Genomic DNA, 20,070 nt, shown 5'->3' on the forward strand with positions numbered 1-20,070 from the left:
AGTAGTGTTTTTTTGTTGCCTTTTTTTGTTTTTTTATTACTAGTTCATTGATCATCAGACGATTTAAAACCTAATTCTGAAAAATTTACTTGCAGTTTGGCAAATAGACGTAATTTTCCTTTAAGAGGCGGAGACATTCTCCTGAGTGACAACAATCATAACCAATAGACATTCAGAAAGGCATGCCGGAAGAGGAGCAGCTGGAGTTTGACCTATACACGCGTGTAAACTGCAATTTGAAAGCTGTAACAGTTTCATAATAGTAATACAATGTAAATATGGTTCTACCGGCAATTCGGCAGCCTTTAACCTGGCGACAGGCTGTTTTTAATTTTAATGCATGGAAGTCAAGAGCTCACGGCACAACAGTAGGGCCGTCGCCGCCAAAGATTCTTTATGGATCAAAGTCTGGGACGGTAATCAAACAGGGGCTGGGGCGTCAGGCCTTCGGGCTGTGTCAGAAAGAAGCCGCTGCAGTTACCCCCGTTCACACAGCCAGTGTATCCAGCAGGAGATATTACTGTGCTGAGAGTGGGGGAGTAAGGGTGAGATTTGCACCCAGTCCCACAGGTAAGACTGACACGCTCACTGCCTACTTGAACGCCCGCTGGTTTTAACCTTTACCTTACCGGTACACAGGTACAGTGTCCTTGCCACGATATCCCAGCCTATTGCAATTTCATTGTGCCAAAAACCCAATGGAGATTTTAAAATGAGTTTTTAAACAATTTGGAAAGTGTAGCCACTGCTACCAGATGCGTGCGAATTGGGTTGTCAATGTTAATTAAAAAGCACTGTAAACAAGAGTAGAACAGTAGAGCCAGTAGTTTCTGTTTGTTTAAGTTAGGTTCCATTGAAACAATACTTGTATCATACATATATTAGCAGTACAACACCTTTCATATGTGAATGAAGCTAATATTTATTAATACACAGACTTAATTAAACTCTGCATAATAATTAATAATGTATGCATATATATATATATATATATATATATATATATATATATATATATATATATATATATATAATTTGTTTAATGCAGAGTAAGGTCTGTTTAAAGTCACCATTTAATTAGAAAAAAGAGTATCCAATGTTGAATGGTTTATTAATGATAAATAAATCCAACCATTGTGCTATTTTTCTTTTATAGAGAGGCAAAACAAGCAGTGGGTATTAATAATAACCCTTTCTTATTACTCTTACAGGTTTCCTGCATCTGGGAGGACTCCGCACTGCTCTCTACAACTACATATTTGCAAAAAAGCACGGAGGGAGTTTCATCCTGAGACTGGAAGACACAGACCAGAGTCGGCTTGTCCCGGGGGCTGCAGAGAGGATAGAGGACATGCTGGAATGGGCAGGTACTAGTGACCACATGTACACAGTATCACCATGCAGTCTTTACATCCAGGTGATTCAACACAAGCATAACATGGGCAGGGATGGAAATAAGACTCCTATTGCATAGCAGTTAAACCCATTCCTGGTTTTACTGTGAGCTTGATTCGCTCCAGTGTGTATAGGTAACAAGATCAAGTGTGTTCTGTTAAACTCATAGTAAAACCAGGAATGGCTCAAACTGCTATGCAATAGGAGTCTTATTTCCTTCCCTGCATGGATATTAACCAGAGTTGTTGATGTAGACAGGTGGACCATACAGGTGGTCTTTAAGACAAGTTTAGCGCCACACAACCCTTCGTATTCGTGTAATCCACAGGTGACACACTTGTGCACAAGCCCCATCACTTTACCCCATGCTTTACTGTGCAGTATTTGTGCCAACAGCATGAATTGATCTTTATTGCAGAAATCAATCCGCTGCCTTCTGTTCTCTTCTCTGTGTCTGCCAGGGATACCACCAGATGAAAGCCCTCGCAAGGGTGGCCCTTACAGTGCCTACCAGCAGTCTCAGCGTCTGGGGCTGTATCAAGAGGCCGCCCAGACTTTAGTAGCCAACGGAGCGGCTTATCACTGCTTCTGTAGCCCTCAGAGACTGGAGCTGCTCAAGAAGGAGGCCCTGCGAAACAGACAGACACCGAGGTATGCAGAATTGCAGCAATGCAGTATGGACAAAGCAAGGTTTGCTGGTCTTTAGGGGAATTGTGACATGAATGCGTAAAAGAAAGGGTTTAGACAAATACTTTTTATAATGCTGAGCCCATTTTAGTTCAATCAATGTACACGACAGTGCACAACAATGTCAGCCCCGAGATGCATCAACAAACATCATTTCCAGCACTTAAGATGATGCTTTCTGGATTTCAATGCTTGGTAACTATTGGTGGCGTGACTCCTATTTCTTTTGTAATAGATATGACAATCGATGTAGGCACCTGAGTCCTGGTCAAGTGGAAGAGAAGCTTGGACAGAAGCAGCCGCATGTTCTGCGGTTCCGGCTGGAGGAGGGGGTCGAGCCCTTCCAGGACATGGTTTACGGGTGGAACAGGCACGAGGTTGCCACTGTGGAAGGAGATCCAGTGATCATCAAGGCCGACGGTTTCCCCACGTACCATTTAGCCAACGTGGTTGACGACCACCACATGCAAATCAGCCACGTTCTGCGTGGCACAGAGTGGCTCATCTCGACCTCCAAGCACCTGCTGATGTACAGGGCTTTCGGCTGGGAAGCCCCCACGTTCGCCCACCTCCCCTTGTTGCTGAACAGGGATGGAAGCAAGCTTTCCAAGCGGCAGGGAGATATCTTCATTGAACATTTCGCACTAGCAGGGTACCTGCCTGAGGCGCTGCTTGATATCATAACCAACTGTGGCTCAGGATTCACAGGCAAGCCCCCTGGTTTTTACTGTAAGGTATAAGGGCCACCCATGGGTTCTGTCCCTTCCAGACCCCACGCCTCCAGGGTACCCATTTAAAACATTTACAGGATGCGGCCACTTTGTTTGCAAGACTAAAACTGCACACACTATTGTGACTGCAATACATGTGCGGCTATGCAAGGTCACCGCTACCTCTAACTTTACTTGTGAAGCTTTTATTTTCTTGCAGAGGTATCTGCAGTTTCAGTGTCATCTAGCGACAAATGACGCATACAGAAATTGCAGTTTTACAAATTCTGCACTGCCTCAATCAGTCTTTAACAGCGCATAAGTATCAGCGTTATGAACTGAAGTCATGACTGGTTGCTGGATCAGGATGTGCTTACTTAATTTCCTAATGATTCTTTATAAATCTAATTGGCCCAGTTGAGTATCTGTAAGCTGCAGTGATATTGCCTTCCCACTAGATGGTGCAAGGATACCCCTTTTAGCAGGAACAGTGAAGCAGCGATGTACCAGTGGTTACAAGGGGAGTTAAAATTTGAATAGAACTGCTACAATTGGCAACAGGGAAATCCTCTGGCTTTTCCCACGCCAGCACTAAAAATGGTTTTGGAACAACATATTGCTTTTTAGATTTTGCACACTCGGTGCCAGCCAGATACTGCCACTTTGTGTAATTTTACAGGACAGCAAATGGTGCAGTTGGCATTATTTCTCTTCTCTAGATACGGTGTTTGTGTGTTGCCTCTAAAATGTATTTTCTTGCTTGTGTAGAAAATCGAATTGGGCGGACCCTGGATGAACTTATTGCTGAATTCGATATGACCAAAATAACAACCCATTCTGCTCTGCTGGATCTCGAGAAGCTTCCGGAGTTTAACAGGTGGGTCACTGAGCAAACCGATTGAAAGCAGCAGTTATGGTGCTGGGAGCGTGGCGACACTGCACGTTTCAGCAGGTGCGTTTTGTTGAGCTGACGACACTTTGAACAGAGAATTGGGCAAATTACAAATGCGTGGAGCCAAGCAAGTGTTGCTCCCTTGGATGCACCTCCACCGCAATCTTTATTACTGAAGGACAAACACAGTGTGTGTGCTAACAGGCAGCTGGTTTTGTAAATTGCTAGCTAAGAACGTCAGATTAGTTTGCTTATTTGCAGCATTTAGTTGGTTCTCTTCAGAAGTCATATCTATATATAGATATTGAACCTATTTTTCTAGCATCAGACTTTTAGCCATTGTCTAGCTTGGTATATACAGTGTCTATCGTCTCTTACTATAACTTTAATTTAAAATAAGGGACAACCAGCTCCTGTCAGTACAGTAGATTTAAAAAAATACTATTGTGTGTATGTGTATATATATATATATAATATACACACAGTATGGTACTATAAGCTTTTTATGTACATACATTTAATAAATACATAAATGGAATGCTTGGTGTGGAATGTTCAGTGGGTGGTGTGGACTGCAGTGTTCAGTGGGCCATGTCTACCGGTATTTAATTAAGACAGATTTTAATGTTTGTTTTACTAGCCCAGGGAATTTTAAATCTCTTTGATATCTAGTTTTAAGCAGTTTTCTTGATTTAATGACTTTGCTTTCATTGCCGATAAAACTGCAAATGGTAATCTACGCAGTATGAGACTGTTTGTGACTTTCCGCTTGAAGATCAGTGACATTATGCGAAGGGGAAGCTTTCTGTTACATAAACTCAGCTGTTGAAAGGAATAGCGTGGTGCATTTATAATTTGTTGTTTGAATTCTGTCCGGCCATTATCCTTTTTTTTTTCTGTGAGCCGGTGGTGGCTTTTAACAGAACTTGCGTGGGTTCAACACCTGAGGTTCTCTTTCTCTGCGTGTGTGTGTGTCTGTGTGTGTGTGCAGGTAACTAGGGCATTGTGCTGTCTTGTTTTCTAACCTCTGCAGGATTCATTTGCTTCGGAGAATTAGCGATGCTGATCAGCGGCAGGCTCTGGTTAAGGATCTGCAGGTTCTCATAGAGAGGGAGTACAAGGAGCAGCTCACAGAGAAAGATGTACTGCGGACAGAATATATTGAGCGTGCCCTTCAGCTGAGGAAGGTACTTTAAACATTGATTTGCATATTCCTGCACTCGCCTTCAATATGATCTTACTCTTTATATATAAATCTGCGGAAGTTCAGGAAAGCTCCCTAAATTCTTTCTACTGCCTGCAAAGTGGATGATGTTCCGGCAGAGGGCACCATGAACCATTTAAAACAGTAACATTGTAATTCTGGGCAGTTTGTACTGTTATAAGGGATTTCTGGTTTGTCGATTTTACCGTAGGTGAAATAGAACGTTTGTTTTGGAGTCTGTTCGGAGAACACTGGTTAGATGGTTTATTTGTGTGTGTGTGTCTATATATAGACACACACACATACTGTATAGTAAACACATTTGGGAATGTAATATGATACCTTGGAATGTAGAAGCTTCTTGCCAAATTCCTGATGGGAAAAGTTGCCTCTGTGTGGTGCTGACTGCTCATTAATTCCTGTTCTCAATATATCTGACTGCCAGGGTAGTCTTAAAAACAAATGATACTGTATTAACAAGCAGCACAACTCTGAAACACGACTAAACACTCCCACTCAAACACTGCCTCAGGAGGCATGTGGTCCTACCTGCGGTGAAGGCAACTTTCTGGCCAGTCTGTTTGTGTACTGAAAGAGTGTAAGCCTGTATGTGTGTTTTAGTGGAGAGACAAAGAGGTGGGAGAGTAACGTGGTTGTAAAGACAATTACAGCTGAAGTTTTTTTTTTTATCTTTTCTATGTGCAATTGGAATAAATGTTTTTAAGTACAGGCATCTAAATAAAAGCGATTCTGGTTTAATCCATTACATTAAGTCGTAATGGTCCATTATGATAATTTAGCAAGGTATTTCCCCAGGAGGAGCTTTTTGTTGCTGGAGCCATTTTTTCATGAATTGTATTTCAATTTCTATTTTGAGAATCTCTAAGGGACCCTAAAGTAAAAGCAAAGTAAAAGTTAATGAAAATGCAAATAAGATCTGTTGTGAAAAAAAAAAAAAAACAACAACTAAAAGCTGAGCTCTTTGTAGCGTAGAGACAAAATGACACTTCATTTACAACCGTAACTACATCAAGGGTATGTTTTCTGTCCGCAGGGTCATATAACCTGCCTTCAAGACCTGGTGTCCCCTGCCTACTCCTATCTGTGGGTCAGACCCTCAGTGCCGCGAGATCAGCTGCTGAAGGTTTCTCCCGAAGTAGACACAATCAGCAAATTGGTTTTAGAGTAAGTGCTTATGAATTGTACGATTTTAGAATTGGGCACAATTACAGGGCTGTAGTCTCCACATTGTTGTTTTATAGACATAATATTGCTCCCTTGTTTCTTGAATTGCATCCAGTAAGAGAAGCCAGTGCATTTAATCACGTTTTTATGGAAAGTCAGCTGTCGACGCGCCCATTTTTCAAACGGGATGTTCCTAGAAGTCTCAACAGTTCCACTGTTACGTGTGCTTCGTGAAATTAACATAAAAGTATCGATCCTGTTGAAATTGTTAATGCGATCTTACCTGTGGCGATTTGTAATATAATGTCTATCTCTTATTACAGATTGGTTGAAAATTCTGTCTTAACGACTGAAAAACTGAGCGCAGAGTTGAAGGGCCTGCAGAAAAAGACAAAGGGAACGAAATATGGTGCGGTAATGAAAGTCATCCGACTGGCTCTGAGCGGACAACAGGTATATACATAACATCTAGCATTCAGGACTAAGCTAGTGAGAAACGAACCTGGTCGGACCAGCTTGTTGAAGCCAACATTATCTCCCATACAGACGGCTATGTCTGCATTTCATCTTCAAGGAATTAATACAAGTAAAAGAAAAGGTTTTTAGAGGTGCATTCAAAGGCTAGCAATGAGCTTGACGTCTGTTTTGAACTTGGCTATTCTTTAGGACCATGGCTGTGTTTTCATGTGACTATTCTGTCTTGTAGTACTTTTGTTTTTTTTATACTTTTATTTATATTACAAACAATCAAATCAGCAAAAGCAAAGGACACCGCTTAAACAAAATGTACCCCACCCTCCCAATCTCACACCCTCTGCCATAGAATGTTACAGAACACAGTTTTGTACTCTAACATGTTCTTTGCATGACCTTCTTTCCAGCAAGGCCCAAGCGTGGCTGAGATGATCGTGTCCCTGGGACCCAGAGAAGTTAGTGAACGTCTGCAGAGAGTCCTGAGCACCTGATGTCAATGTGTAGATTTTTTGGTTGTGGACTTTGATACACAAGGAGAGCTCTGGTGGTCCTGGAGTTGGCGCTTGTTCTGGGAGCTTTTCGAAGGACCTGTAACAAGAAACACTGTCGGCTGTATCATGAAAGTCAGTCTCATGTGTAAATATTTGAAGGATGTCTGTAAGGACATTTTTGCAGACTGTGTGTTAAATAAAAGATGGGAGAAATCTATATATATTTATAAAATGGCTTGGATAAATTAAGTGCTGTGATTGGCTGAACAAAATCACATGACCGTGTGGTAATAATTGTCTTACCCCACGGGCTATGACATCATAGACCGACTTACTTACTGACCTATTAATATCAGCCAGTTGTGCGCTGCCCCCTAGGAACTCCTTGTCACGGTCAGCTGTGACATAGCCTGGATTCGAACTTGCGATCTCCAGGCTATAGGGCACATCCTGCACTCCGCACACACCGCCTTTACTGGATGCTCCACTCGGGAGCCCTCATACAGTTGTACATTTATAATAGAATTTGTAAAATGACAGCTTGGTGGGATGGATGAAAAGCTGAAAGATTCTCAGGGATAAATGGATATTGTACCGTGGTTATGTAATAGTACTGTAGATAAGTGGCTTACATACACTTGCCTGAATTTGATTAAACTTTGCATGGGTATTTGTTTATGTACTGTGAATGTAGCTCGCTGTTACTGAATGTACCAACACCTGCTTGGCTAAGCTGTTGAAAGGAAAACCAATTGTCTGGTTTTCACTAAACTATTTACTGTATCTCTTGGGATGGAGAATATCTGTTTTTTTTAAATCTTTTTATTGACATACCTTGTATAATTTTCTGTTTTCATGAAAAGGGTTTGCTCAACACATCATTGTTTTTAGTTTTATATAACTGATGACTTTTAAAGAAAATAGACAACACATGTAGTTGATAGTTTTAATATCGACTTATGAAGTAATAACCTTCTACTGTAATTTCAGAATATAAAAACACAAGTCAATACACCTTTTAAATAAATAATATCAATGGTGCCATTGAAATATAAGCCTAAACAAACATTACTGTATAAATAAATAAAGTTAAGCTAAGTAACTTATCTTTGGAGAAACCTAATGAAGCCCTGCCTCGAAGATTTCGCTTACTTCCTTACCCAAATGAAATCAGTGTCACATGCATTGGTCAAGTGCCTTGAGTCAGCCGACGAACATTGAAACGGGTGTCCTCTTAAAGGTACAGTAGCCCTTTTCAACGCTATGCGTGATAACGAACTGCTGGACATGGCGGCTGGAGAAGAAACTTTAGAATCTTGGCTCAGTAAGTTTTTTTTTACTTCTGACATTACAAACTAAGCGAATTATTCTTGTACTTAATTAACCTTTAAACCGGGCGGGGTGTGAGAAAGTGTCTGTGGAGGGTCGTGTTTTTTAAAAGCGTGTAACTTTTTTTTTGAAAGAGGAAATACAGTCACGTTAGTGTAATTTCCCACCCTATAGAACAGAAAAAACAAACGCGTTTTAGCCTAGTAATAATATTCGCGTTTTAAAAAAAAAAAAAAAAATCCGACACTATATATCACTGTGTAAAATACAATGGTGATGTTTTTTTGAGGATGTGGAGTGGTTTTACATTGCAACTATTTCGGAAGTAGCCAATTATTAATTTTTGCAAATGGTTGCATTTTACATTAGAGCTGGCACTGTTGCATACTATGAACCACGGTATTAGCTAATACAGTATACGTTTTTTTAGTGAGTTCATTTATTTTGTATTTAATACACCATGCATATAATGTTTAGACGTGTGGTTAGTTTAGGGTTAACGCGTTTACTAAGGTATGGGTAAAGCCAGTTATTTATGGTTATGGGCAACTAAATGATACGCCATGCATCGAAAAAATATCAGACTTTTAAAGTGTAAACGGAGATAGAAATGTATTAAAAACAGGAAGTGCTACGTATGCTGTGGAACTGCAGACCACAGTTCAGCCGAGTCTTCTGCAGATTACACGACCGGAAGCACGACTGGTTGAGCTACACAAACTGTTACAATGTACTGCAGCACATTGATCTTTACCTTCTAACCTAGAAACTAGAATATTAAACTTGCATTGCATGGTTCAGCTGAAAGTTCAATTGCAATTTATGATACATGCTGTACAGGATTTTGTGCATCCCTGACGTGTACGTGAATGCACTGCCACTCCCACTCTTGATCAGGCAAATACTTTAACAGTCACGCCTTCCCCCCCTGTGATTTCAGACAGAGCCACAGACCCCAGTAACCAGGAGGAGAAGTGGGAATTCATCAAAGGATTCTATGAGCAGGTCAACAAAGAACTAGAAGGGTATGTTCTCAGATGCACAAGGTCGTCTGCATACCCTGGACGGTGTGTGCGGTGTTTTATACCAAAATAAACAGCAGCCAGACCCTTTTCAGTACGGTGTCTGCATTCTGCGCCACACTTAAGAAGGACATGCATGCTGTAACCACGCTGTTAATGCATTCTGATTCAGACTGACAGGTGCTCCACCAGCGGTTTTAACTGACAGACTTGTGCACTAAAAGAAATGTAGGTTTTATTTTCTGTGCATTAGTTACCTGTTCGTGTTTTGCACATTTTAAGGACTGGCATGCTTAATGTTCCTGTATTGTGTGAGTGTGTGTTAAGAGGATCTAAAAGGGCATGTTCTTACTTTTCTAAGCCCACAGATTGCTACTCGCCTCCTGGCTCATAAAATCCAATCCCCCCAGGAGAAGGAAGCGCTTCAGGCACTCACAGTAAGTGCTTGATTTGCAAATGAAATGATTTTGACATATGTGCTGTTCCTACAAGAACAAAAACATTAGCGCACACACACACATCATGCTAATGATTTTTTGTTCAATCTTTTGGCATCACTCATTTTGGGCTAGAATCTCTGAACAACTATCCTGGTGTTTAAGGTAATGTTAAAAAGGGGAGGGGCTAGCACTTTATTTGTATTAATACGATAATGTATCACATCTGCCAAACTGGATATATTATGCAAAAGTAACACCAAAAAAAAAAAAAGTTCCAAGTGCTCTTTTAGCACAGCAGATTATAGCAATCCAGATACGGGGGATGCATACACCGTAGCCTCTTAACAAAAACAAAAGTGCTTGTTATGCCAGCATTAGTGAAGAGAACAAAGAAACAGAAGACCTCAGAAGCCTCTAGCGTACCAAGAAGGCTGCAGTAATATGGTTCAGTAGCAATGCCGCTCCAGTCACAGGGCTGGTTTATAGTGGGTGCTGGCTGCAATCGGCAGCTCTCAGTAACACGTCTCCCAGGCTGTCTTGTAGAATCTGTTCTGTTCTCGTTTCCACCGGCCTCTTCAAAGCATCCGTCCAGCGGGCAGCCTCACCATGCAAAGCCTGGGCTGGGTTCACTCACAGTAATAACACCCCACTGCAGATCTGCATGCCTGCTGGTTTTTCAATCCACACTGTAAGTCAATACCGTTCAGACCTGAGCAGATACAGTGCTGTACATGCTTTGTGTCAAGTGTTCAGTGAGGGAGCCCACAGCGGTACATACAAGGTCAGAGATGGGCTTTATCTCTTACACAGGTGCATTTATTTCTATATCAAAGGCATATACAGATATACAATATGCATAGGGTTTATTTTATTTAATGTTTTTTCTAGATTTTGGAGACCTGCATGAACAATTGTGGGAAAAGGTTTCACAGTGAAGCTGGAAAGTTCCGATTTCTGAATGAATTGATCAAAGTCTTGTCACCAAAGGTACAGTAATGAGTGTGTTATTGTTATTAATTCTAGGAGCACTGGTGGGGTGAAGAATTGCTCACGTTTTTTCTTTTGGTGCCAATATTTTGTTGTTGGTGAAAATTCACTTTCCCGGTCTGAGGTAGGCTGAGACCAGCAGGACTCGTTTAACAGGGGTGTCCCAGTTTGGAATTGAACCCGGGTCCAGTGATCACAATGCGTTTCGTTATCACAGTATCTGGGAACATGGAGTACGGAGAAGGTGAAGTCAAGGCTTGAACAGACACTGTACAGCTGGACTGTGTGGCTTCCGGAAGACGTCAAAATAAAGGAAGCCTATCACATGCTAAAGAAGCAAGGTCTGTACATTGAGGTGCAATTCCAACCCTAGGCAACGGCTTGCCTCAATCGAACCACCAAATGAATACCCCTCTTTTTCTTAGGTATTATTAAAAAAGACCCCAAGTTACCAGAGAACACACTGTGGCCACCTCCTTGTCCAAGAACCGGAAGCTCAGTGTTTGATGAGGAAGATAAATCCAAGGTAGTTTTATAATGACATCTTACAAGTGGTCTAATGGTGCTCCCTGCTGTGTGTTACTGCATTAATACCGTCGATTATGCATATGGTATTACTGTTTGTGTACAATTCTGTGAAAAATACAATTTTACTAATTCCTGTGAAGTCATCTGTTTATTCCAGGACTTTGTAGTTATTATTACAAATATATTCAATCTCAAATCGAAGCATAAATGTAGATGTGTCATAAACAAATAACAAAGATCTGTAAACATGTTATAAAGCAGTTTAAAATCACTATTAGACAGGGACTAATTACAGTAACATAGCTAAAATGAAACAGCCATTTCCTTCAGGATAATAACCAGAGTTTAACTCAGATCAGATGCTAGTCTTTTGAAGTGTGCTCCACACTGTCCCTAGGGGAGGCAATGAGCATACACTGCATCGTTGACTGTGTTGGAGAGGAATTGCGGGATTGTAGTTTAGGGAGTTGAGCCTGACCAGGAGCTGAAAGAATGTACAAGTTTGCAGTCCCATTCCTGATCCTCAATATCTCTCTGTTTTAAAGCTTTTAGCCAGGCTTCTGAAAAGTAGCCATCCGGACGACCTCCAGGCTGCCAACAGACTGATTAAGAATACAGTGAAAGAGGTAGAGTGTGCCAGCAGCAGCCCGCGGGGCAAGGCTAGGAGGGAAAGTGCTGGTTCATTACAGTACGGAACAGCAGAAGTACTGACATAAGTTGATATAACTGGGAAACAATGCTGAAGCTGTAATGTATTTGATTTCGTGTTTATAGTGATCGTTATAATTTACTTTTGTTTTTATTTTGACTGTTACATTGATTTTCACATTTTGGGTAAAATGTTAAGTAAAACACTGTTTAAGATTATTTATTTATTTATTTATTTATTTATTTATTTATTTATTTATTTCCATTAAACGTTAAAACTTTTATGATCTTTTGAACAAACGCTGCTCAGTTATTTCACTTCTTTTTTTTTTTTTTTGCCAGGACCAAGAGAAGATGGAGAAGGTGTCTAAACGGATAAACGCCATTGAAGAGGTTCAGAACAACACGAAGCTCCTGAATGAGATGCTGACTAATTACAGGAGGGGGGGCATCTCTGACAGCGACAGAGACGTCATGAAGGTGAGGCCTGAAGAAACTCTCAGCACAGAGGCCAGCATTGTTAGGGGTGGTGGGGTTAGGGTTAGAGTTAGTCTAAGTATTAGGGTTAGAGCACATACCAAGGGTTTTAAATCAATCGATTTCTTACCTCTTATTAGATATTAGAACTTGGAATCTGTTGAAGATCTTTTCGTTCTTTGCATGTGTTTTATATATCAGTGTGCAGTATGCAGATATCTCAACTACAATGCTGTGAAATGTAAAGTTGTTGTTGGTATGAAATCTGTTAGTTAGCGGTCTGACTGCATTCATGTCACGTGACTTACCACACTGGAGGGGCTCAGATAACAGGAGTAAGCAGGTCCTTTTTTTATCTACAGCATTATATTTGATTAGTATGTATATCTTGAATTAGAGAACAGAAAAGCATTGCTGATGCTAAAGAGAGGTAAGAAAATGGGTTTCAAAACCTTGGTTAGCACTCCCTATAATTGCTGACATTTGATGGACCGGTAATTGTCATTGACAACTGAGAAAAGGTAGCTGCTGATGTGCTTTTCAGTATTAATGGAGTTATTATCAGTCAAGTCTAGATAGCACAGCCCTATCACAATGATGCTTTTATATGTGCTATAACTGATAGATTTTTAGATTGCTTTTGCTGTGTAATTTAAAGATAAACGCTATGAAATTAGAGCCTTTTCTGTTTTTAATAACCTCATTCCACGTGTTATTCCACACTGATAATAAACATGTATGAGCTTCAGGATTGCGCTGTGAAGGGATTCACCTGGTTTTCCATTCACTACAGGGCCTGTATGACAGGTGTGAGAAGCTGAGACCAACCCTTTTCCGACTGGCCGGTGACACTGTTGATAACGACGAAGCATTAGGTATCCTCTCGGGTTCAACTGCAGGGTAGTTCAAAAGGAAGTAGAAAAGTTCAGGGATGTACCAGGGTTCCAGGGGGTAATGAAACTTGACAGGCAGCAGCAGGAGACCCTGGGTGTCGGGCAGTATGGTTTGCATCTTGTGTCACAGGATCTGGGAGCGCTGTTAAGGTTATTGAGCACCTACAGACACTGGTTTACACAAGGAGTCAACCATACCCACCTTGTCTTCTACCTGCTTAGTTTTTCCACGCTGTGCATGCTGTGCTTTTGCCTTTGCATTTCATTTTTTTTTTATGTATTTGTTTTTAAAATTTGTTAAGTATTTTTTTTTTTTTTCTTTTGAAATTCAATTCCTGTGTGCTTGGAGATTTCTTGTGATAATTCTCTTGAAACCCTATTAGCCTGCCTGTTACTTGTCCTGCTTGGGAGTGTGGGAGGCACAGCAGCACTCTGGTGTGCTGGTGCAATTAAGCGTAAAAGTGCAAAGTTCCCCATTTGCAGCTGCTAGTCTGCAGCGTATTACCCCGGGAGAAAAACACACCCCTGTTTAAAGCACCATGCTCCAAAACACTTAAACAGGTGAGAGATACGAGTCAGAGAGAGCGACTGCCTAATCTCCTTTCCGTACAGATTTAATGGCAGGTGTTTATCTTGTAAGGAAAATATGAGGTGAGAAGCCGAGAGCCCTTTATGTGTGTGGAAACTGTTTAGGATTTATTGGTAACATATAGTATCTATTACTTGAAAAACAAAACATACAACCAATTGGGACTCTGTGGCTTGCAGTGTGACACAGCCGTCTTGAATGATGGGCTGGGCTAACTCACACTGGGACTAAGGGACACTGGCAAGGACAAGGTGTGGCAGGGTACCGTTGCGGTCAAGGCTAGCAGGCAGAATATCAGAGGCTGGAGACAGGTGATTGAAGTTTCAAGAGCAAAGCCCCTGGTTCCTCTTTTATGCCATGTGGCGGGGCTTAATTGAACACCAATGAATCAATTAAGATTCAGCCAACAGTCTGCACCTCAATTTGGCAGGGAGGGGATTTTAACCCCCTCCCTGCCAAACTGCATGCAAAACATTCCAAAATTTAACCACATAAGCATTAAAAATGTTACTGCATTAAATATAAGTTGACCTTTCTATCTTGAATTGCTGATTCACCCACTTAATGGGTGCAGTTTATTTCAGAAGGCTTTGAAGTGCGACCCTGTGGTCCAGCTTTAGCACTAACATTACTCTTGAAAAGCACAAAGCAGAGATGCATTGCAGCTCTGTCAAGTTGTCACAGCTGCTCGGTAGACATTTCTGTGGTGTGCTGTACCTGTATGATCAATAACCCTAACCCGATATTCTTTTAACAAGGGGGGTATGTGTTCTACGAAGTGCTTGCTCGTTCGGTTCTAGTGCTTGATGGAGCGGCTTGTCTCTTTCATCTTCCAGCGGAAGTCCTCCAAGCGAATGATAAACTGACCCTGGCAGTTCATTTATATCAGGAGCTTGTTGAAAGACGAGACGTGAATGGGAATAATGGAAGCAACCACTCCAAGACGAAAGGTACGCGTACACAGGCCTCGTCTAGAAAGCTGTGTTCTGTGTATGTGGCAAAATAAATAAAACATGTACTACCCGCCCTAGTGCAGAATACAGAAGCTTTTCCCATTGGTGGTTCTTGTATGAATTTAAACTATTGTTTTTTTTTTAAGTTATTTTCTTCTATTGTTTGTGGGTGGATTAAAGTAAATTTTACCATTTAAAAGCGTTTTCATTTTTAGGTATACGGTATGGTACTATCTTCTAATTACTAATTTGAAATGCAATGAAACTGAGGCATTAAAAACATGTTTCCAGAAAAAAAGTGATAATTATTTACTGTACAACTGTGCCCAAACACCCTATGAGAAGAGTTTAGCACAGAGCTTCTTTATAAAGGTGATGGTAAATGAAATCTAAATGCATGCATTGTTTCTCTTTCTGGTGCGTGCTTAGCTCCACAAAGCCCGGGCGCTGTCAAGAGTTACCACCTCATAGACCTGTCAGAGCTGGAGTCAGAGTCCAGTCCCAGCACGGGGTCCCATGAGAGCCCCCAGCGCAGAGCAGGCAGTCCCCCCACCTCCCTGCTGGATGAAGAGCTCATGTCGTTGGGTTTGTCTTCATACCCGTCACATTGCTGTACTTGTGGCTGCTGCTGCTGCTGTGCATGAAGTAGCAGAGGTTTAATCACTGTGCAGATACCGTGCACAGTATTGTATGTGCCGAGTTAAACTCTGGTTATTTTAAAGAAGTTTGATAGCCATAAAACTGCTTTGGGTTAGTAATGCATAAAGGACTGTTTTAACTATTAAAAAATAATACAACATCTTTAAATAACTCCTGAGTTTTTAGGCTTTGTGAATAGGGCTCCCTGTCTGTATTTAGCCCTTTCTCTCCTGGTTGTAGTGGCGATATATCCAGGATAGCACTAGCTGGATTTTACTCTATCTTTTAGTAAAGTGGAAGTACAGAGGAGTGGGGGGGGATCTATAGCTGTATCTAGACCACCACACCTGCATGGATCCAGGATAAAAAGGCTCATAATTTGATCATTTTTCCCAGGACTGGATAGCCCGTCTTTCCCTCCGATTTCAGGAATGTATAACTTGGCGTTAGATCAGGTAGGATTTATTGTTTTTTCAACAGATTTCTTCATTTTCCTATTCTAGACCTGCATATTGATCTGTTTTGGTTTTGTTTCTGATTCATCTGATCTGTTCAGCCTGTGAGCCATGGAGGGTTCAGCGGCAGCAAGAATCCTGAAGGGCTGAGAGCCGCAGTGAGCAGCAGCAGCAGCAGCAGCCAGGGCAGAGCGCAGGACCATGTGGAGCTGCGAGACTCCTTGCAATGGCCTCTGACACCTCAGGCTCAGCAAAACAATTCCGGGTATGCACAGAGCACAGACACAGCAGGATGGGAGGGCTTTGTTTTGGGAGAAATTAAGATTTCAGGGGTTTCATTAAAATGCAGCGTTGATTTCCATCGGGGTTGTCTTAATATTTGTGTTCCGCTCACCTGTCCAGGCCTGTCCTACAGCCCAGGTCAGCCCTGGGTGACCTCCAGAATCATCCAATCACAAGCTCGGCACGGCACCCTAAACCTGTCAGCCCCGCTCAGAGGGAGCCCACGGACAGCTCTCTGTCTGACGTCTTCGTTTCACTGGACTCCATTAAGCTAGGTAAGCCATATTTTATTATCCAGCCTAGAAACAGCTTACAGCAGTAAAGAGTCTTAGCACGCAATACCGTCCGCTGCTTTATGGTTTGGAGCAGATACGTGTTTATAATGTAATTAATCATTCATTGTGGGTAGAAAGTTGAATTCACTTTTTTAATATAAAGCAGAACAAGTGTATGTAATCTGATTGCCATGCTTAGACTTTGAATTTTGAAAAGGGACCCGAGTCAGTTACAGTGTGTGTGTAATGCAGTAGTCTCTCCAGCAGGTGGCATTCTTCCAGTCACAGCCTATGATAAAAACGGCTTCCGAGTGACGCTGCACTTTGCCAGAGACCCCCCTGCTGGCCGCGCTGACGTGCTGGTGACTGTGCTGTCCATGCTCAGCACCTCCCCTCTCCCCATCAGGAATATTGTATTCCAGGCTGCGGTGCCCAAGGTGAGTCAGACATTCCTGTGACAGCGTGCTGTGGCCTTTAAGGAACAGAGATAGCAGTAATGGCCCCTGCTGCCTCATTGATCTTCTGTCAGTGGTAACCATGCTCAATGACACGCTTTCTTGCATTGCAGGCTGTGAGAATCAAGCTGCAGACAGCGACCAGCTCGGAACTCCCTGCTTTTAACCCTATACTGCCCCCTGCTGTCATCTCCCAGGTCATGCTGTTAACCAATCCACAGAAGGTAAGAGCATGCTGCACTTACTATATTAGTATTCTTATGAAGTCATGCATTATTATTATTATTGTGTAATAGTTGTAGTATTCTTGCAAGGGCATGCAAAGTGATATCTTTGTTATTGCTAGATGCGGTTTAAGCTTGTATGTTGTGTAAATTGAGGAAGTAGTTAAAAAAACAAGTAGATTCAGGGTGGAGGAAACCAAGCTTGCATTTACACTTGACATTATTAAGGGATTTGACAACTTTGGAGCTGTTTGCGAGGAGCCAACCGAAATATGATCCGTTGTAAGATGACAGACATTTATTTAAACAGCAGCTCTCGTGTCTCTGAGCCCAAGAGAGCACACAAAGCAGAGAGAGACCTTACACTTCACTGGTTAAAACCTTTCATCAGCATTGAAGAGATCGAAAGAGACTTCTGGTAGGAACGATTCTCATGCAGTTTACCTCGTGTCTTCTGGTATTTCTAAAAAGAAAGACAACGGAACCGCCTGTGCTACCTATCAAATACATCCATGTTTCCACTAGCTTGTCCAGTAAGCGGACGTATTGTTTTGTGTTTAGGAGAAGGTGCGGTTAAGGTTCAAGCTGAGCTTCACACAAGGCGGCCAGTCCTTCTGCGAGCTGGGAGAGGTGGAGCACTTTCCAGAAATCAGCTCCTGGACCGGTCACTGAGGGGAACCTGCTGACCCGTTCCACTGTGCAAAGAGCAAACAGGTTCCAAATACGAACATCGTGAAAGAGATTCAAAATGAAGACCATTGGTATACTGTACAGGGGTGACAATACGACTCCTATTGCATAGCAGTTTGATCCTTTCCTGGTTTTACTATAATAAGACACACCTGAGCTTGTCTCCTATACACTGGGGCTAATCAAGCTTGTAGTAAAACCTGGAAGGGGTGAAACTGCTATGCAATAGGAGTCTTATTTCCATCCCTGCTCTATGATGTACGGCAGCACTTTAAAATACATTTCAGTAATTCAGTTATGATTGCTATTAACACACAGATTTCCTGTTGAATTTGAACTCGTATGAAGTCATTAGTAATTTATATTGAAGCTAAAATGAATTCATCCTGAGTAAACACTTATTTTAAAGTGTTTTCAATATAAACCGGTTGTAAGGTTTCATGGATTGACGTTTACTTCAAGCAAATTAAATATGAATTCAATAAAAAAAACTTAAATAAATAAAAGCTGTTGCTATAAATGATTATTAGTTTGAATTACTGGCAGTTATTATCAAGCGTTGCAGTTACCCGATCCACTTGTAATCGGTGAGTAAGGTTTTGTGCTTTATTTTTATTACCTCTGTTCAGCTTCATCAAACATTTAAAGCTGTCTGACGACAACAAAGAACCATGAAGAATCTGCCAAGGGTTAGGGTGACAACTTCCTTCAAGAATAATCAATTCATAAAACCCTCCTAGTTGTTCTTCTGGGACTGTCTTCTTTCTCCAGGGCTGTGAAGAGGCACATTGCATTAAGCTGTGCTGTTGCCAGACACCAGCAGAATAAAATATTTGTATTATTTAAATAGCTTTGTGTCTACAGACCAGCCTCATATGTTCCGCTTTCGCTGTGTTAGCAGCTAATTTGTGTGACGTCATGAAGGTTAAATAAGTTTAAATTGAAGGTGGTCTGATCACAGCTGCTTGCAAAGTCTTCCAAATACAGTCTTGTTTACATCACCAGCTACAGTTACAAACAACGTGGCATATTCATAAAGTATTAGCGTGCCAGTAAAGTCATGGGACTCCATTGCAATTGTTGGCAGTATAATGCTTCATATGAATATCACCCAATGTCTCTTCTGAAGGGTGTTCTTGCACGGCCGAGTTGTTTTGATGTGTAATAATACAAATGTACAAGCTGTGTCTTTTAAATAAAAGCTTGCCTGCCTGCCTGCCTTTTTTTTTATCTCCCTGACGCCTTGGTGACCAAACTTCTTTATTTCTGTTATATCCCCTATAAAAACTAGATCACTAGATTGCTGTCTACCTATAAGAAGATCTGGCACCTTCTTCAGACAGGGAATTATAAAATAACCTTCAGATGGCACAGCACTGCGATATTTCAATGGGAATATTTAAGTTTATTTTTAAAATCTCTTTGAGGCAATTACCACTGAAGTTTCTTCAAGGTTTCACATTTTGTAAAGACGTATACAGCACTGTGAAAGAAGATGCTTGCTCTACTCTATTGATTATTATATCGATTTCCTCCAGTTTACGTTGTGTCCCGACCATGGGGTTTCAGTAAAATGGTTTTCATTTACCTGTGCAAAAAGAAAACTACATTTCACTGTTTCCCCTTTTCTCAGCAACAGCATGTGAATATTTAAGCACCAGCCAGCAGAGGGCAGCACTCACCAGGCTATGTGTGCTAGTGTCTTTTTCTTGATAGCAACACCTCATTTTCATAATTTATCCCACGGGTTTAATACGGAGCGGTTATGCAAGATTTTTATCCACATGCATTGGATATCATTTTGTGTTTCTACACATTTGCAATCTCCCTTGCCAGTGCGCTGGTTATCCAAGATTGCTCTCCAGGACTATTATACACAGGATAGGATGTACTGGAATTCTGAGAACCCCTAATGGTGACTGCTTGATTTCTCATACAGTGTGTGATATGTAATACTGTACTGATTAGTATCGGCATGGCCCAAATAGTTACCTTGTGTTGTAAAGTACATTTCACGGAATTGCCAATTTAAACACAAAGGTTTTTTTTTTTTTTTTCCCTCTCCAAACATTCCCAGCAGCCCTCTAATACAGGTGAATCATTTTCATGGGGTGGCTGTGACACGCTGTAGGCGTCACAAAGCAAG

The 20,070-nt window shown here is 41.4% G+C and overlaps 2 protein-coding genes across 4 annotated transcripts; both read left to right on the forward strand.

The window, feature by feature from the left end:
- Positions 1 to 177: 177 nt before the first annotated feature.
- Positions 178 to 7,914, forward strand: ears2 (glutamyl-tRNA synthetase 2, mitochondrial). The gene is made up of 9 exons (XM_034052696.3): positions 178 to 570; positions 1,212 to 1,367; positions 1,857 to 2,046; positions 2,318 to 2,790; positions 3,561 to 3,669; positions 4,718 to 4,871; positions 5,943 to 6,073; positions 6,397 to 6,526; positions 6,955 to 7,914. The coding sequence occupies exons 1-9, from the start codon at positions 279 to 281 to the stop codon at positions 7,036 to 7,038; spliced, it is 1,719 nt and encodes a 572-aa protein (XP_033908587.3). The 5' UTR covers positions 178 to 278; the 3' UTR covers positions 7,039 to 7,914.
- A 317-nt stretch (positions 7,915 to 8,231) lies between these two features.
- Positions 8,232 to 19,136, forward strand: LOC117431592 (ADP-ribosylation factor-binding protein GGA1-like). 3 transcript variants are annotated; one of them, XM_034052694.3, is made up of 18 exons: positions 8,232 to 8,362; positions 9,308 to 9,392; positions 9,751 to 9,826; positions 10,718 to 10,816; positions 11,034 to 11,157; positions 11,242 to 11,342; positions 11,890 to 11,970; positions 12,335 to 12,472; positions 13,263 to 13,344; positions 14,788 to 14,901; positions 15,334 to 15,489; positions 15,940 to 15,998; positions 16,100 to 16,263; positions 16,401 to 16,555; positions 16,820 to 16,992; positions 17,124 to 17,234; positions 17,796 to 17,948; positions 18,554 to 19,136. In XM_034052694.3, exons 1-17 carry the CDS (start codon positions 8,302 to 8,304, stop codon positions 17,904 to 17,906), a joined length of 1,890 nt encoding a protein of 629 aa, XP_033908585.3. In that variant the 5' UTR covers positions 8,232 to 8,301; the 3' UTR covers positions 17,907 to 17,948; positions 18,554 to 19,136. The 3 variants fall into 3 exon arrangements, with proteins under 3 accessions (XP_033908585.3, XP_033908584.3, XP_033908586.3); XM_034052693.3 differs by having other exon boundaries at positions 17,796 to 19,136; XM_034052695.3 differs by having other exon boundaries at positions 16,823 to 16,992; positions 17,796 to 19,136.
- Positions 19,137 to 20,070: the final 934 nt, after the last annotated feature.

The sequence above is a fragment of the Acipenser ruthenus genome, chromosome 22, assembly GCF_902713425.1.
Source record: "Acipenser ruthenus chromosome 22, fAciRut3.2 maternal haplotype, whole genome shotgun sequence".
Classification (NCBI taxonomy): domain Eukaryota; kingdom Metazoa; phylum Chordata; class Actinopteri; order Acipenseriformes; family Acipenseridae; genus Acipenser; species Acipenser ruthenus.